At 38.9% G+C, this 17301-nt stretch overlaps 1 protein-coding gene across 1 annotated transcript in view; it reads left to right on the top strand.

Annotated features, from left to right (window-relative positions):
- Nucleotides 1–17301, top strand: part of SCEL (sciellin) — an 83276-nt gene that overhangs the window by 24173 nt on the left and 41802 nt on the right. Inside the window, exons 9-12 of the mRNA XM_040991266.1 lie at nucleotides 7583–7663; nucleotides 10384–10449; nucleotides 12090–12149; nucleotides 16723–16767. Coding sequence (XP_040847200.1) covers nucleotides 7583–7663; nucleotides 10384–10449; nucleotides 12090–12149; nucleotides 16723–16767 — 252 coding nt within the window. The remainder of the gene's footprint in view (nucleotides 1–7582; nucleotides 7664–10383; nucleotides 10450–12089; nucleotides 12150–16722; nucleotides 16768–17301) is intronic.

Below are 17301 nucleotides of genomic sequence, written 5' to 3'. Positions count from 1 at the left end.
TGCCACCAATCAATGTGGGAAGAAACAGGAACAAAAAGTGAAAATATGATTAGTTTTAGAAAGATATGATTGTGCTCTGTTTTGAGCAGGTGGATCTGGGATGCTGGAAGGCGATATTGGTGGGGGGTGGTTTTCAATCAATAGGAAATGTCTGGGAAGGAATATGCTTGGGTAAGAGGCTGGTGTCTGAGACCCAGGTTTGGCAGGTGAAGCCCAGTATTTGACATGGTATCTTGTAAGTGAGTTACCATGGAAGATGTATTAAATGGGAAGAAAGTGGAATCTTAGTATGTGTCTGTAAATCACGTGTGAGGAGGAACAGAAAAATGAGAATGTATCTGCAGCAGTTCCGTGCTGGAAGTGAGCAATAATGAGAAATTGGCAGAGTGGGTGGATGTGTGCTAGTGCCCAGCCACCAGGCGCAACCCTGGAAAGTCTGGTGTGAAGCTGTTATCTCCTCCACACGGATTTCCTGTCCAAGAATACTTTTCCCTTGTCATCTAAACTCTGAAAATTTATTGTCTGTGATTCTCGTTTGGCCATTAATAGTACGGTACCATTAGCAATGTCCTCAACAACTATAGTCCTTTGGTTTAGTGAGTAAACATACCTGTAATTATGTCAATAAGTTTATATTGATTAGTTCATTTTAATATTTCTTGGTATTTACAAGAACATGGATTTCCTTCAACCCACTGTCCTGGTTTTCTTTTTTTTTTCTTCTTCTTTTTTTAATAATTGGGGTTTATTCTATATGCTTTGATTTGGTGACTGTCTAAACACACTCTCTCTCTATGATTTTTCTTTGCCTTTTCTTTTCCCCAGAGCAATTGTGGAGCTCTGAATATATGCTCAAAAATTACTTTGGTAGATTTTGGGAGCGTAGCATAGTATAAGACCCAGTCCTTGTTTTAAGAAACTCAGGGTCTGACAGGGAGACATTTTTAGTCATGATTTGCTAAGCATGAAGGATGGCCCTGATTGAGACACGGCCCTGGGTGTAATCAGCACAGAGGTAAAAACAACCACAAAAGAGGAGAGAGCATGGAGAGGGAGGTGGTAGAGAGTGCATCTCAGATAATCTCCAAAGAGAATGGCTGAGGTAAACCTTAAGGAGAAGGGGAGGAAATGTAACAATTCTGGAAAAGAAGGAGGGCAGAAGACAGCCTGGTGTGTGTGTATGTGTGTGTGTGTGTAGAGCCTTTGCCTTTTCATTCATGAAACATCTCTACCAGTTACACTTAGTAACAGCAGGAGATTCAGTGATTCTAAATCTGATGTTATGTGGAAAATGTCTTGATGCCATTATGGGCAGAGACTCATCCATAATTTATGGTAGGCTCAAGTACCTTTTCAGAAGATCATGTTTCTGGTATAAGCCTAATGATGTGCTGTTATGTAATTTGAGCTCTGACCATGTGCCAGAGATTGCAAAATGTGTTTAAAGACAGCACTAGTGTCATCTAGAGTGCAGACCATCAGGTCAGAACCAGTGGATGCGCCCCTCTTGCTCTTCTTTTAACTTAAGATCTGTCAGAAGACCCAGTGCAAAGTGATCTGTCAGAGAACACAGGTGTGTGTCATTGTTCTTCAAGCTCTGAGTCTCTTATGTGAACCTTTTAGAAGCATTTGCCAGGCTCAAGTCAACGGAGTGAATAGCAGTTGCCATTCAGGAGAGATTTTCAGTTGCTTTACCTTAAAACATGGAAATAACTGTCCTGGAAAGTTGATGTTGAAGTTCCTTTCCGTCTCCAGAACCCACCAGTAAATCTTCATGTTCTGTTTATTGTAAAGTCAGTGCATCGGACTTGGATTTAGGTGGTTTATTCAGTGGTTAAGTGAAATGTAAAGCTCATTTAAGAATTTCACCTAGGCTAACTTAAATGTGGCTTAATGGATGGTAAGTGTGTTTGTTAATATTGTCTGTTATACTGACTTAGCGACATGAATGCCAGCAACACCGTCACCAAAAGAGACAGCAAATCACTGGGGTTTTTTCCCCTTTCAGGAAGCATTTTCAATAAGAAGATGTAAATAGTATCTGACAAAATTAATTTAGTGGAAACATACCCAGGAAACTGTCAATACAAATAAATATTTTCTATATGCTTTCATTAATTTTCATTCTTATTTTAACCTCATCTCTTGCGTTTTTCACTTACAGTTAGCTGGTAGTGTTAGAGGAGAGAAAAAAAATCTGAGGAGTTGCCATGGTAACTGTAGACTACACAGTTATACATTTTCTGTCTGTAACTATAAGTGGAAAAGTGTAAAGTTATAATTATGCTACAGCATTATAAATTCTATCAGTTCTAAATCCTCTTGAGAAGTTGATGTCACACTCACTAAGAACAATAGGAGCAGCTGTTGCGGCTCAGCAGTTAACACAATGCTTGGAATGCACGCATCCCCTCTGGGAATGCCTGACTCAAGTGCCTGCTCCACTTTCAGTCTAGATTCTTGCTAATGTGCACCCTGGTGGGCAGCATATGATGGAGTGCTAAGGTCCTCTTCACTCACGTGGGAGAACCACAGGAGTTCTGTGCTTCCGGTTTCCGCCCAGCCCTGCCCTGGCTGTTGTGAACATCTGGGGATGGAAGCCTCTTTCTCTCTGTTACTCTGCCTTTAAATAAAAACAGATTTCATCTCAATCTCAGCAGAAGTCCTTTTGTACAAGGTAAAATTCTCAGACACTCAGAAAAATGACAACTTTATCAAGTTTTATTAAATGAATTATGTTAAAGATTTTTCTTTTAAAAGATTCGTAGTTTCATATCTTACCTATAATTCTTCGATGCAATTTTAGTCAATCCCTTTTTAAGGCTACATGTTTTTCACAGTTTCACTAAATATTAGTTGTACTATATATATATATTTTATGTGCTGCCAAAGCAAGCACAGTTACACTATTCTTGTGTCTAGGAGAAAATATCTAAGGACTAAAATCTAGTCTGACTTAAGCAAATCTATAAACATTTGGCTTTTTGTTAACCAAATAAGGTTGGTTTATGTTCTTAGAGACTCAACCTAAATTTAACTTTCGTTAACCATGACGGCCTCTCTGTATATGTTTGACATGAGTGTCCTAATACTTAGTGGGTCTTTGTGGACTTGAAGGACAGTGTTTGAGCTCCACTCCCCTGTCTACCATCTCCTACAATCATGATTTGTCATCCACACATATGGACCAATTTCTCTTTTATAGATGAAAAGATCAGATGTTCAGAAGAAATCAGTGCATTTTTGCATGATTGAATGTAAAGTTGGAGGCAAAGCTGCTCTGGAACCAAGGTGTCTAGATTTCTAGTTCAAAGACACGTGGCCCATTATCGTGTTATGGTTGTTTAAATGGCCATTGGCTGCCAGAAGTGAGACACCATCACAGTAACTATCATCTAGAACATGCCTTAATACTTTGTAGCTTTCTGAAAGCATGGGCCATACAATTTCTACTGTTTACAACCCTGATTTTACCACTTACAGTTGTTTGTCCTCACATTATAAATGGAGCAGTTAAAGAATAAGTGCCTATTGGACTAATGCGACTTCCTTGGACAAGGAAACATTTTAGAGTGATCTGTTTTGTTTTGTTTTGTTTTACAAATTTGCATTGAGAAATACCTAGGAGAGTATTAGATGAATACAATAAGCTATAGAGGAAAAAGCACAGTGTTTGACATCAGAAAAATTACTTTGAAACTCTGGTTGAGCCAGTTAGTTCCAGAGTGACCTGGGGAAAATCAACATTTTTATATCATTTTTATAACATTTGTTATAATAATAATACTGTGCCTCTCATAAGCTAGATGCATGGATTGAATAAAATAATGTGTGAGAGCTAGGAAAAGCTGACATATTTCTGAGATTCAAGAAGGGTTAAGAAAATTAAACTCATAATTAAATGCTAGTTAACTATGTTTCTTTGTTAAATCCAGATTTATGCTGCAATAATAGAGATATTGTTCACACAGTCTGACTCCAACAAAAGTCAAAGAACCAAACATCTTATCCAGAAAAGTCATTATAAACACAGTTTATGTTTGCAGCTAAACATGTGAAGGAACCCATGTGAATAGCTTTCTTTTTCTTAAAGATTTATTTTTATTTGAGTGGCAGAGTTTACCAAGAAAAAGGGAAAGAGAGAGAGGCAGAGAGAGAGAGAGAGAGAGAGAGAAAACTCCCATCTTCTGGTTCACTCCCCACTCCCCAAATAACTGCAACTTTCCGAGCTGAGTTGATCCAAAGTTGGGAGCTAGGAGCGTCTTTCTGGATATCCTACATGGGTGCAGGGTCCCAAGGACTTGATCCATCCTCTGTTGCTTTCCCATGTCATAAAGAAGGAGCTAGATCAGAAGTGGAGCAGTCAGGACATGAACCGGTGCCACAGGCAGAGGATTAGCTTGTTACATCTTTCTTCAGAGTGGTATTTCTTTAAGCTATGTCCTATAAATGGAAATCTGAGTTTTCACATTTTTCATGAAAGCTCTTTCTTTTTCTATTGCCGAAAATTATTTTTATTATTATAACCACTTCTGGTGGTATAGATCCCGCAAAGTTCTTAGGATTTGGGGGCGGGTAGATCAGAAGGAGGAGCAAGGTCAACTTATACAAGCTTAAACATTGTGTCTCAAAGGGGAATTTATCTAGGATCATCCCTATAAATGTCTCTTGTTTCCTTTTCTTCAAAACATTCCAGACCACAGCTTCCTGCTTTGCTCTCCCATTTTAATCCCTGGCTTGGCATCACATCATGCTCCTGGCACAGCATGAATGACTTCTCTCATTGCTCCACACCCCAGGGCTTGGGATCTGTCATCTGTGGCTGTCACTGCAGAGATGCGAATGAAAGCTCCTTTCAGGTGATTGAAGTCAACTGGACATTGACTGGCCCTGGCCCAGCAGGCGTGCAAATGCATCACCCTTGAAAATAAATACTCTTCTACTTTTCTTGACATTCACAGCTGCACTCCCACCTTTTCGCTCTGAGAACTGTACAGATCATCTCAGTTTTGCTTCTTTTTAGCCATCCCTGCCTCCCAAATCATGCAGTCGAGATTTACCACTTCATGGAGTTCTTAAGAATTCTAAAATAGGAGAGATTTAACTTTTATCAATATGACTATGGTGTAAGCAAAGTTTGGCAGTATCCCATGCTGAGGTCAGGGCTGCTGTGGGGAAAATGTAGGGGAATACCAAACACAGCTTTGACCACTGAAGACCATCATCCTGTGCCAAAGACTGAAGAGCAAGGAGACATCCAGGTGAGAGAAAGAAGGAAGTACTCTAGATGGGAGTGGAATTGCAATGGAGTGGATTTAGAAAGTGCCAAGTGTTGGGCACATCAGCAGCCTTTAATCACTTGTGTAGCCTGATGATCCTGTGAATGGCAGCATAGCATGAAGCATTCTTATGGACTTATGGTACCGATCCTCACCATGCTCCTTATGAGCTTTGTCATTACAGGATGTTTATTTTTACCTCTGTGTTTCAGTCTTTTCATCTATAAAGTAGGATGCGGAATAATACTTATTTCTAGGATTGCAGTAAGGACTAAATGGATTACCATATGTAAAGCTGCTGGCTCATAATCATCTGATTAAAGGCATGTTTTTTATTACCCCGAGGTTACAGTTCCCAAGAGTATTTACTAGTCTCATGTCTTAGAAGGTCATTCACATGCTTTCAAGCCTCCAACTCTAGCTTATTTCTTCATTGTGAAATAATGTATTTTATTTTACTGAGAAGTTAGAAGTAAGTGAGGGAGAAGTCGCTCCATCCTGAGTCAAGTCATACCTCGGCTACACTCTTCTGGTTGGAACCCCTCTTGCTACCTCAGATGCACTCTCTGCTTCTATCCAAGACCAGCCACCACCTCCACTTTAGCCTGAGTCCTTCAACTCTTTCAGTGCACCAGTGACTCACTGGGTGGTTCCCACCATCAACTCCTCATGCCGCAGGAGCCTTCCTTGACCCACCAAGCTCCTGTGAACTGCCCATTTTCCATCTTCAGTGGAAAACACCTACATCAGTGTCTCCATATCCTTATTTCACATTTTCCTTTAAGTGCATTCATATCATGCTTTTTTCTACTCCATAAAAACTGCTCTTACGAGTAGTACCGATGACCAAAGCCATGGCAATTCCCCAGTCCTTGTTTTATCAGATATAACAGTAATAACAGTGATGCTCATGTATCCTCTGCTTGAAATATTTCTCTTGTTTTGCGTCTAGGCTCCCACATTTTCATTTTTCTCTTATTTTCTCCTGTGCCACTACCCCTCAGACTCTTGCAGTTTCTTCTATATTCTTGACCTGCACATTTTAAAGAGTGTAAAGCTCCAAAACTTGTCCTCCTTTTGTCTCTGCTCGCAGTGCCTCCATTGATGATCTTACCCATTGGCAGGTGTTAAATGACATCTCTTCCCTGATTTATGTCTGTATTTTTGTCTTTCTCCTCCTGATGTCCACATTGCTCATTCTATTACTTCTTGTAGATTTCAGCTTGAATTTCCTTCAGCAGAGAACCCTTCCTAGGTATTCCGTACTTCATTATTTTGTATCCTGTTACTCCCCTTTTTACTTTTCTGCATAGCACTTTTCCTCCTAAATGTGTTTATTTGTATATTCAAAGCCTTTTGAGAATAGGAACATTATCCACCTCAAGGAGTGATTTGTAAGTATAGAAGCAACCAGTATATATTTATTGAATAAAAGCATGATCTCACTTGATACTCCAATCTGACCAGAAGGGTTATTACAGATGAAGGAGCAGACTGAGATTAACATACTGACACAGGTCTGGCAATTCAGATAGTAATACTCCAGGGTGTGCACCTACCTAACAAGGTACTAAAGCCAGAGGGCACAGTGGTGTCCTTCTCAGAAGAGTCAGGAATTCATCTTGAGTGGGAGTGGCAGGAAGATGGGGAGTGACATGCCGTTGGTACATTTCTGACTTCATACAAAATATGCGTATAATCTGGATCACTAAATCAAGTTATATTAAAAGATATGTATGGGCTTCTTTGAAAAATTTTGGCTGGAGTTTGTGTGTGTGTGTGTGTGTGTGTGTGTGTGTATTCTGCTACCATCAAACTGGCTTATGGTGACAATACTGAATCGGATTTAGTCAAGAGCTTCAAATCAACTTTACCTTGAGGCCTGTGAAATTGAAATCCTCTTGCTGTTTCCATAGTAGCCTGGTAGCTCACATAATTCCTAAAGAAGCTTATATGTTAATGCCCAAGAACCATTTACAGTGCTCATACTCTGCTGGCTGTAAATGCCATGACTTAAGCTAGATGGACTGGCAAAATACTACATCATTTAAAGAGCATATTGCAGTTCAAACTACAGTCAAAAGAGCATCTGGTTTTCTTTAAATCTAATTAAGTTTTGACAGTAACTAATTAAACATTTGACTTCTCATGTCTGATGCTGTGTGGAATCTGATTTGGGTATGTTTTAGATAGGCGTGTAAGAGGCAAGAGATGCTTTTATGTAGGTAATGAATGCCTTTGGTTAGTAGATGTAAAACACTGTGCTTCCAAGGTGGAATAAATGTCTGCTTTCTGTTTTAAAGGGAACCAGCTGTTCACCCTCCAATACCACCAAAGCCCAGTACTCCTGTTTCTTCTCCCAATCAACAGAGACCAGATAATAGGTAAGACCTAGTACTTCAGAGTTCCTTGCAAAACAGCAGCTCAAGGGACATGAGAATAAAGGAATTGTGATCTACTTTGTGCCAAGTATGGAACTGTCTTCATGCATGTTCTCTGTGAAAGCACTTGTGGAGTTGTTTCCACTTCCATCTTCCAATCTGTATGTATACATAGGTTTTTGTCTTTGGATACTGGTGGCTAGTACTTGTCTTGTGGAAGTACATCTTCAGCACAGAAAGAGAAGAACACATTCAAAGAAGAAGTTATGCCCAAGCCTCTTACATACACTTGCTCCTAATATATAGTTATGTATTTATATGTAAATTTAAATCATACCAAATAATATAGACATTTCATTTGTATTTTACAATTGGTGAAATTTTCTACTAAGAGCTACATATTCTGATGAAAGATGTTCTTGAAAATTTGTGTTACCACTCCAGTCCTCATGTACGTTAGAGAACCCATTAGGTAGTTCTTTTCATTTTTCTAAGTCTTATTTAAAAACAGTGGACATATTTCATGTATTTCGCAATACTGATTTAGGAGCAGCCTACCCTCCATTGTTCCTACATTCCCTACCCACCCTCCTTTTTCTTTTTCTTTTTAAAAATTTTTACAGTCAGTTATTTTCATTTCACTTAACACTTCATACGGTAAAGGTCAACAAATAACAAGTGAAAAAATCCCCACCATTCCTCATGAATATAGACACAGGCTGGAAACAATAGCCAAATTTCAAATCTGGAAACATTTTTTTTTTTTAGTTTGTATCTGAATCATGGAAAATAGACTTGCTTTTTAAAGATTTACTTATTTATTTGAAAGGAAGTTGTAAGAGGGGGCAGAGAGAGAGAAAGAAAGAGAGAGAGAAGAAATAGGAGAGAGAGCCCTTTCATCCACTGGTCTACTCCCTAAATGACCACAATGGCAAGGCTGGGCTAGCTGTAGCTAGGTACTTCTTCTTGATCTTATATATGAGTAGCAGAGGCACAAGCACTTAGTCCATCTGGTGCTCTGCTTCCCCCTTTCCCAGGCCATTACCAGGGAACAGAATGAGACATGGATTAGCCAAGTCTCAAACCACTGCTCCTTTGGGGTGCTGGCATACTAGACTACAATTTAAACCATCTTACCACAACACCAGCCCTGTTTCCCTACTTTAAATCTCTGTCCCACTCGTCCCTCAGAAACAAAAATAGTCCCATATATTCCTGTTAAACAGTCTAACCCATTTTTCAAGATGTGCATTCCACATTTTCATTATTGTGAGACTTAAAAAATGACATCTCCATGAAGACTGCTTATATTAGATCTACTTGATTGTCTATGTTTAATTCTTTTGTAGTTTTGCCTTTTGATAGTGATTTTTTTTCCACACTAGATATAATTATAGAACTATTCTGAAGTAAGACACAATTATAGAAGTATTCTTCAGTAACAGAGTTACCAACTAAGAATTGCTTATGGGCTGCCAGGTTATGTGGTAATAGATAATAAAATCTGTTGGGTAAAACTCAAATTAGAAATCATCTCTGTTGAAACTCCAAGTCCAAATTTCTATGTACTGAAGTCTTTGAAGTTTTGTCATTAGGATGAAAATATGATGTTTTAATGATTCAAGAAAATATACTAATTGAAAATGCAAATCTAATTTATACCTTTTATTTGTGTGATGCTTATAGATTATCTCTTAAAAATAACTTTTCAATAAAATACAGGATAATGACTTCTCAAGATTTTTATCACATATGTTTTCCCTTTTATTCCTTCAGTATTGAACAAAATAAATCTTAATTTGAATAGATTATTTTAGGGATGGTTAACTGATTTAGTTTTGTCCCACCTAAATTGTGATTACAATGTGATAGCAGAGAGCTTGTTTATATTTAAAAAATTAAATTTCACAAGAATTGTTCTGGTCCATTTTTACTACTCTAATTTCTCTCTTCAATTCATCATCTGAAAAATAAAATTGGGACAACTTGTATGTTTTTTAAACCCTTATTACTTTAATCACAGCAAGATGATTTTAATGAAAGAATATGAAAGGGAAGTCTTTCCTATGTAATTAACACATGTCCTCAGGAGGACAAAAAATAGTTGAATGTAGCTTTTTGGAACAAGCAAGAACGTATAAGTAGGTCAACCAGACTCTTAGAGAAAGAGCAGAGAAAAGCCTTATGTCATAAACCTAATCTAAACTTTAGTTCTGTCTACTCAATGTGGGCATTCTCAATGTGATGGATGTACTACAAATTTACTTTCCACCGTATCTGAGCAAATATTATGTCTTGATAATGTGCAAATGGGATAAGACATTAAAAAATGAACTCCTTGATGTCTAACAACAAAGTTTCTCAATGTTTTAAAATGCAATATCAGTAACTAAAATAGAAAAGCATAACAATGGCTTGTTGATAAATAGAAATCAAGAAAATGAACACGAACAGTTTTAGAGATGTTTCTTGGTACATTGATTGAAAGCATAAAAACAGATAGATTAAATTACAAAATTAATATATTGGTTTCTTTGGGATTACTTTAAATAGGGGTTAAGTTCTTGCCAACCCAAAGCTAAGGTAAAATTCATTAACTCAAGAAATAGTGCAGTTCTGATACACGTTGACATTTTTGATAATAGCTATTTTCTTATAAAGTGAAGTTTAAAACAGATATGTTTTCTTACCTAACAATGCTGTCTTTAACCTTAAATGTGTAGGCAGACATATCCACCTAAACTGGTTGTCTCTGCAGAAAGCAATAGATCTTCTGAAAAAATTATAAGGTATGATGATTTTTATTTATATTATATCAATGGTACCATCTGCTTTCTTAGAATACTTTTTTTTGTTTTTTAGAATACTTTAAATGAAATAGATAAAATATATATTCCAGATGACATCAGTGTGATGTATACTAAATATATACAGAATTCTATCCTTTGGTTTCTGTCCTATAAACCATACACTAACAAAACAACAAGTATGATGTGAGCGTGATAACAGGATAAGAGGAAATCATTGAAGACAGGAAAGCCTGGTATGTCTGTATCTTTAACACCTCAGTTTGTTCCCCAAGTTCTGTGACAAAGTAGGTGTGTATGTGTAAAAGAGTTAGGTAGAAATGTAGTCACTTACTAGATCTCGTGCAAAGAAAGTGTTGTCTACCATTGGTAGAGAAGCATGTTCCATTCCTCTGGTAGCCCAAGGAAGAGCCCACAAATTGTGTTGACACTTTGAAAGAAGGTGACATTTTCCAAATGTCTGGTTTCCCAAAGATAATCCTGATTTAGTTTGCTTGTCTTGCACATCCTTATAGTTTAGCATTTGTTCTGGAGCTGTTTTCTCTTTTTCTTTTTACAAAATGTAATATTTTTATGAATCCATCAAAATGATAAATTAATCCACTAATATTATCAATTTTAGGACAGAACTTTTTTGACAGAAAATTATTTTTGAAGCCCAAAATTTCTGTTCCTCAATAAATATATCATTCCTTATGGCTGTTGGAGGAGTCCCACTTGGAACCATCCACCACATGAAGCTTTACCTCTTGGGGGAGTCACAGGTCCCTCATACCTAGGAACTTACAGTACAGCTGGCAGTAATTCTCAAACTGGGTTTCATATGCCACAAAGACTCAACACAAGTTCTGAGAAAGCAGTCGACTAGTACATTCTGAAACACAATAAAATAGAGTCCTGTACTACCAGAAAGTCCTGTTATTAGACACTTCAACGTGCTTAATGTATGTTCTAAGTGTTTAAAAATAGGCTATACATATCACACTACATTTCTCCTTTATAAAACTATAAGTGTCCTATGAGATATTTGTGAAACAGAGAGCTTAATGAAAGGGTTACCTATAAGGATCTTCTTAATTATTCCTTTTCATGACCTTGAGAGGCCAGCACGGAAGCAAGCCTAGGGACTTCCCCATAGCTTACAGCTTAAACTGTACTTTCTCACCCTTTGAAAGTCTAGGACAACAGATATTTTCATCCCAATTAAGGAAGTAATTAATTGTCCAGACTTTCTTAAGGCTCCTTGGCTCTGGGAGAAAATCATTTGGACTCATTTCTGTGTTTACTCGTGCAGTTAACTAGATTTTTCTTTTTGTGTGCAAACTTTTTGAAGAAAAGTACATGGGAGAAGTCATTATAAACTCTTATGAAAAATATTGTCATTTTAGTGAGCACTAGATGGAAGATGTGGAGCAACAAGAGCAGTGCTGTGTGTGTGTGTACATGAGAGACAGAGAGAAATAGGGGCAGAAAGTGTGTGCCAAGAGCTAATGTGATAGAAGCATTTTGTCTTTCTGTTAAACTTGATAGTTGCTGATTGCCGCACTGACCACCCCTTTCATATGGGAGCTCCTTCATGAAGGCTGTACTGCCACTGACATGTTCTTTCTCATTCTTTGAAGGAGTCAAGATCTTGGTAACATTGTCAAAGCTGCCGCTTCAGTTCAGAAAACCAACAAAGGGTGAGATCTGTGAGCTTTTCAGGTTTTTTCCTTGTCTTTTTTTTTTTTTTCAATGCTGTACCAGCACCTTTGAACATTTTAAATACAGCCCCCCCCCCGGGCTGTTAATTATAAATAATCCAAAAAAAGAAAGTATGCATGTGTTTGCGTAAGTATCCCTGAGCACTGGGCACAGCTGACGTCTGTGGCCAGACACTCATTTGCCTCTGCTTCCTCCACTGGAAATTTCTCACCTCTTATGACAAAGGTGCCAAATCTCATCCCAAGCCTCCAGTCTTGTGCTTATGTAGCTGTCTCCTCAGTACCTCCATAGAGGATGTCCCAGGTCATATTCAGTTTCCTTCCCAAATACGCAATTTCCTGATTGTTCTAGTTACCTTTTTTGACTCGTTCTTGGTTCCTCTTGCTCCCTTGCCCCTGCCTCTCTAGTATCAAACACATATGGATTCAGTGTCTAAGAAGCAAGCCCCTTATACCTACATATCCTCTCACTCAATGCCTGTCTAATTACGGAAATGTTTCTAATGGCACTCTTATGTTTATCCTATACTTAATATCATACCAAACCATTTCCCTATCTATAATTTCTAGATATGCCTGCATAAACTGGTCTTGTCCAACTTCTAGAACACCATGTAAATCCATCCAAGTTGTATCAATGTTTCAAGATCCAGATCAAATACACTCCCTGACTGAGTAAAATCTTCCCTGTAATCCAGCCAGATGTAAATTCTGTGTCTCTCTAATAGCCCCACCTTTCATATAATGTTTTCTCCTGTTCAGTTTTGTTCTGTACTGTTTGTGTGAGTATATAATTTTCTTTGTACTCTTCATGCTGAGATTCAGAAAGTGTTCTGAATATTTCACTGTTGTTTGTTTTCCAACTCTTCTAAGTAACTTAGACCTGTAATTTTATGGATTTCTGTTTCTTTGAGGTAGTGTTTTGCAGTAGGGGATTGGGTAGTGATTTGATAGCTCATCAGGATGTTCGAAAGAGAGAGATGGGTGAATGATGCTAAAGGGATATTATGAGTCAGGCAAAAGCAGTAAGATCAGCAGTTAGTCTGCTTTCTCATTCCCAGGCCTTTGTCACAATGCATACATTCCATAGCCAAGTACATTTGTCACAGAGATGTTCCTGGTTGGACAGAGGCCAGTCAAAATGTCTGTGGCATCATCAAAACTACTGTTACTGTGGTGTGTCCCCAGGGAATGAGAAATGGTTTCATCTGAGCTGGTCTTTGTAAAAATTAGACTGTTACTGTTATCTGATTAAGAGCACTTAGCTTGTTATGAATGCAGTAGTGAAACTTAATATCCCAGGTTTTCAGCAGTTTACAATCGTTTTGAATGTTTGAGTTCTTTATTGAGAGAGCTGTCTCTGTTTTTATTTCACTTACCAAAGAGGGCTGCTCATGATGTATGCTAATTTTCTTGAGACAAACATGAGCATCCCCAAATCCTGTGCATCTTTATTATTGTGATTCATACCAGTCAAAAAGATCAAGGGCTGACATTTACAGTATTCTGAGCTTTGCTGTTTCCCTCAGGGACAAGGACAAGTTCTCAGGTTTGGCTTTGGCGAATAGAATTTCAAGCAAGAAACAATATGGGGCCCCATGTCTGGGGAGTGGGTAGTTTTTTCCACACAAATGTAGGGTGCTAATTACTTTTTTCTTAGGTACACTGAGTCATGTATCTCAATATTTATCCTCAGCCTTCGGTCCTGCCATTTAAAATGCAACATTACTTGAAAGGACCCAAGTATATTATGCCTGTTAATTTCACATATTTTTAGAATCTCTAAAGGGATTGCCTTCTGCAGCTATTCTTGCAATAATGTTATGCTAGTCATCTTCAAAGCACTGAGTGACTTGGCAAGTCTATTTCCCTAAGGCTAAGCCAATGTCTCAGTGTATTCAAATGCCATTTGAACAGTAAACATAGCAAGCTTTTATCAAATGAAAAATGTAATATTGAATGGTACTGCTTATTAAAATGGCCACCCTAATTGGTGACCCACATGAGCATACATCCTTTTCAGCTATGTCAACAATATTAAAAATAAGACTTAAAAAAAGAAGCAATAATCACTGAATACAAAGTGATTGGCATAATACTTGGCAAACCATCCACTCTCAGTTGTTTGGCCATTTTAATAAGCAGTGGTGCTAGAGTCTAACTCAATTTGGCCTGTTCCAAAACCCAGCCCACCTACATTGTAGGTGGATGCTGCAGCCTTGCTCAGCCTGGTAAGCTCATGGCTTTTACACTCACCACTGAGAGCTTCAGCCTAGCAAAGGAGTCCCCTAAAATTCTCCTACAAGGACAATTCCCAGCCCCCAGATCTTATGTGTGCTGGTTGCAACTCAGCCTGTCATGGCTAATCTGCAAGCTCACTCTTGCTGGTAGGTGTTGTAGCCTGGCTCAGATGGGCATGACCTACACTCTGTCCTGCCTCTTGCACATGTCAGTGGGTGCTGCAGCCTGGTCCAACCAGCCCTGTCTGCAGACCTGGCCCACACAAATGCTGATGAGTGCTGCAGCCCTGCCTGGCTGGGCTGGCCCCCAACCTTGGCTATTGGCCTTGGTTGTTGGCCTAGCAAGGGAGTTCCTCAAGTTCCCCTAATGACACTGCTTGGCATGGTCTTCTCTCAGTCCTGGCCTTTGCATGTGCTGGTAGGTGCTGCAGCCTGGTCCAGCTAGCAAACTCACAGCCCTAGTTCCTGCAAGTGTCAACTGAGTGCCATGGCCCAACATGGCTTAGCCAATTGCCACACCCAGTTCTCACAAACTGGCAGTTGCTACTATGCCCCAAAGGCAAGAGCACAAACCCCCTTACAGACTCTGACCTCAGACCAGTTCTCTTGCATTCTGGAGTTGTTGTGGCCCAGCCTGACATGGCCCACATGTACAGGTAGGAAATGTGGCCTAGCCCAGCCAGGCATGCCCCCAGGATCCAGATTTTGTGTGTGCCAGAAAGTGGTCAGTAATGCTATTTAGCCCAGCACAGGTCTCCCTCATGGGCAGGTGCTTTGGCCTGCCCCAGAAGTTTCCGCTGGGTTCCTCCCTCTAAACCACTGTGTTTCAACTCCCTCACCTACCTGTTACTGCAGTGGTCCAGTTTGTGAAAGACCCCAGAATTCATTCCTCACCTTTTAAACTGTGTTTTCTCTGTAATATGTTCACATACCCCCTACCCCATGTTGTCTGCAGCTCTTCCCACTGCTTGGGGACCAGGGTGCTGTCACTTGGCCTGGCATTCCTTGCCTTCCCCACATATCTTTAAAAAAAAAAAAAAGAATAAGCAACTATGCTGGCACACTGGTATAGTTAACATAAATCTGGCGTTAACCAGGCTCAGAATGTCTACCAGCTATTTGCTACTTTTGTCCCAGCAGTTTAACACATTTTGCCTAGGTACAAGGCAATCTAGGCAATTGCCTGCAGTTGGGGTATTGTTTCTTTTCTGAGGTGGCTACAAATCATGTTCTTATTTTATGAGTGAGGAAATTGAATAAGTAAGGGTTAGGTAGCTCACCCAGGATCACCAGTGAGTAAATGGTGACTAGCAGATTGGAGTCCAGGTGTCCCTTGCTTGGAAGACCGACTGCATGATTTCTGAGTGAGTTGGTCTGAAGGCCTCATCAACACCAGAGATGTTCCAAGAAAGGAAGGAATAACATTGAGAAGCTTGGAAAAGATGTGGCTCTTGAGCAAAAAGAAGGAAGTGCTAAGATTTGTAAATAGAAAAACTGGATAAGGCAGGCAAAATAAATGGAAATGGGATCATGGGAGATTAGAAAGCTGGAGAGAGGATGAGGTAAGGAGTAGACAGGAGCTTGAAATAGGAGCAGATTCTTGGTTACATCCTCCTCCCCAGGCTGGTTGGGGAAGAAAGCTGAAGCCACATGGCTTAAGGGGAATACCCAAACCCAGAAGTTGAGTTTACATAGCTTGCTTCTAAAAATGTAGCCAGAAGGAGTGCTCCCATTCTCCAGTACAGAAACAGCGTAGCAAATTTAGCTAGCCTAGAATGAGGTGGGAGTAAAATTCAAGCAAGAAGCCACTGATGAACAAGCTTTTTCTATTGACTATGTAGGGAAAGTGTTTTGTGCAAAGAGAGGCTCCATAATTAGTCATTGTACCTGTATTCCTTGACTGAATTTAAAGCATTCATTAGGCATTGACTATATGAAAGACACTGCTCATCACTGATGAGAACCGAATTGTAAAATACAGTCGTAGATTTTAAGTGTATATTATATAGTAGGAGCAGTTTAATGAGGCAAGTGTGAAGTTATCACAATACAAAGTCTAGTAGCAAGGTTCATGAAGGAGCTGGAAAGGAAAAGTGCTGCCAGAGCTCCAAAAACATAGGAGACGCTGTCCATTGGAGAGCGGGTTAAGGCTTGTTGGAGGCAATAGTGAAGAGAGCCAAGAAGACAAGCAGGATTTTCACACATAAATGCTGGCTGGGTGTTATGTTTCAGAGCACTCAGTTACCTCAGGCAGACCTAGTTCGATTCTGGACTAGTTTCTGCTAATGTGAATTTTTTTTCTCTTCCCAAAGTGAGGAACTGGATAATCTCATAAGAATGAACAAAAGCTTGAATAGGTAAGAATTTTGGTTTTTGCTTTGTTATTTGACTGTACATTACAACACGTCTTTTTCAATTTGGGGCTTTAGAGCTCACCTACCCACCTAGTCAAAGATATCATAGCAATCTAAAAGAAAAGCATGCAAAAGTCCTCTTTGTTTCTCCAATTTATAAGTGGTAGTCAGTGTCTAAGACATTGATATTAATATGTTTTTCTATTTTCATTCTTTATTTTTCTGCTCAAGTAGTTGTACAGATAACCATGTTTAGGTTCACAAAATATTAATACACTAGTGTATAAACAGTTTGGTTCAATGACTAGATACTCTTAGAGTAATTATTACCAAAATCACTTGTTATTTTTATTAACATTACCTCATTCCTTTGATTCATTTTAAATCATATAATTTAAAATATATGAACACATACATGAAGGATTGAGGCTTGTGTTAGTATATATAACTTTAATTACCCTCTCTGTTTCTTTGTGTACTGACCTGCTAAATGGGAAGAGAGCAAAATGAAGGAGACAACAAGGCAATAAAATAAAA

This window comes from Ochotona curzoniae, unplaced genomic scaffold, assembly GCF_017591425.1.
Source record: "Ochotona curzoniae isolate NIBS_2020 unplaced genomic scaffold, NIBS_Ocur_1.0 contig_64, whole genome shotgun sequence".
In the NCBI taxonomy this organism is placed as follows: domain Eukaryota; kingdom Metazoa; phylum Chordata; class Mammalia; order Lagomorpha; family Ochotonidae; genus Ochotona; species Ochotona curzoniae.
Note: the sequence above shows the minus strand (reverse complement) of the source record. Positions and strands in the feature narration are given on the sequence as shown.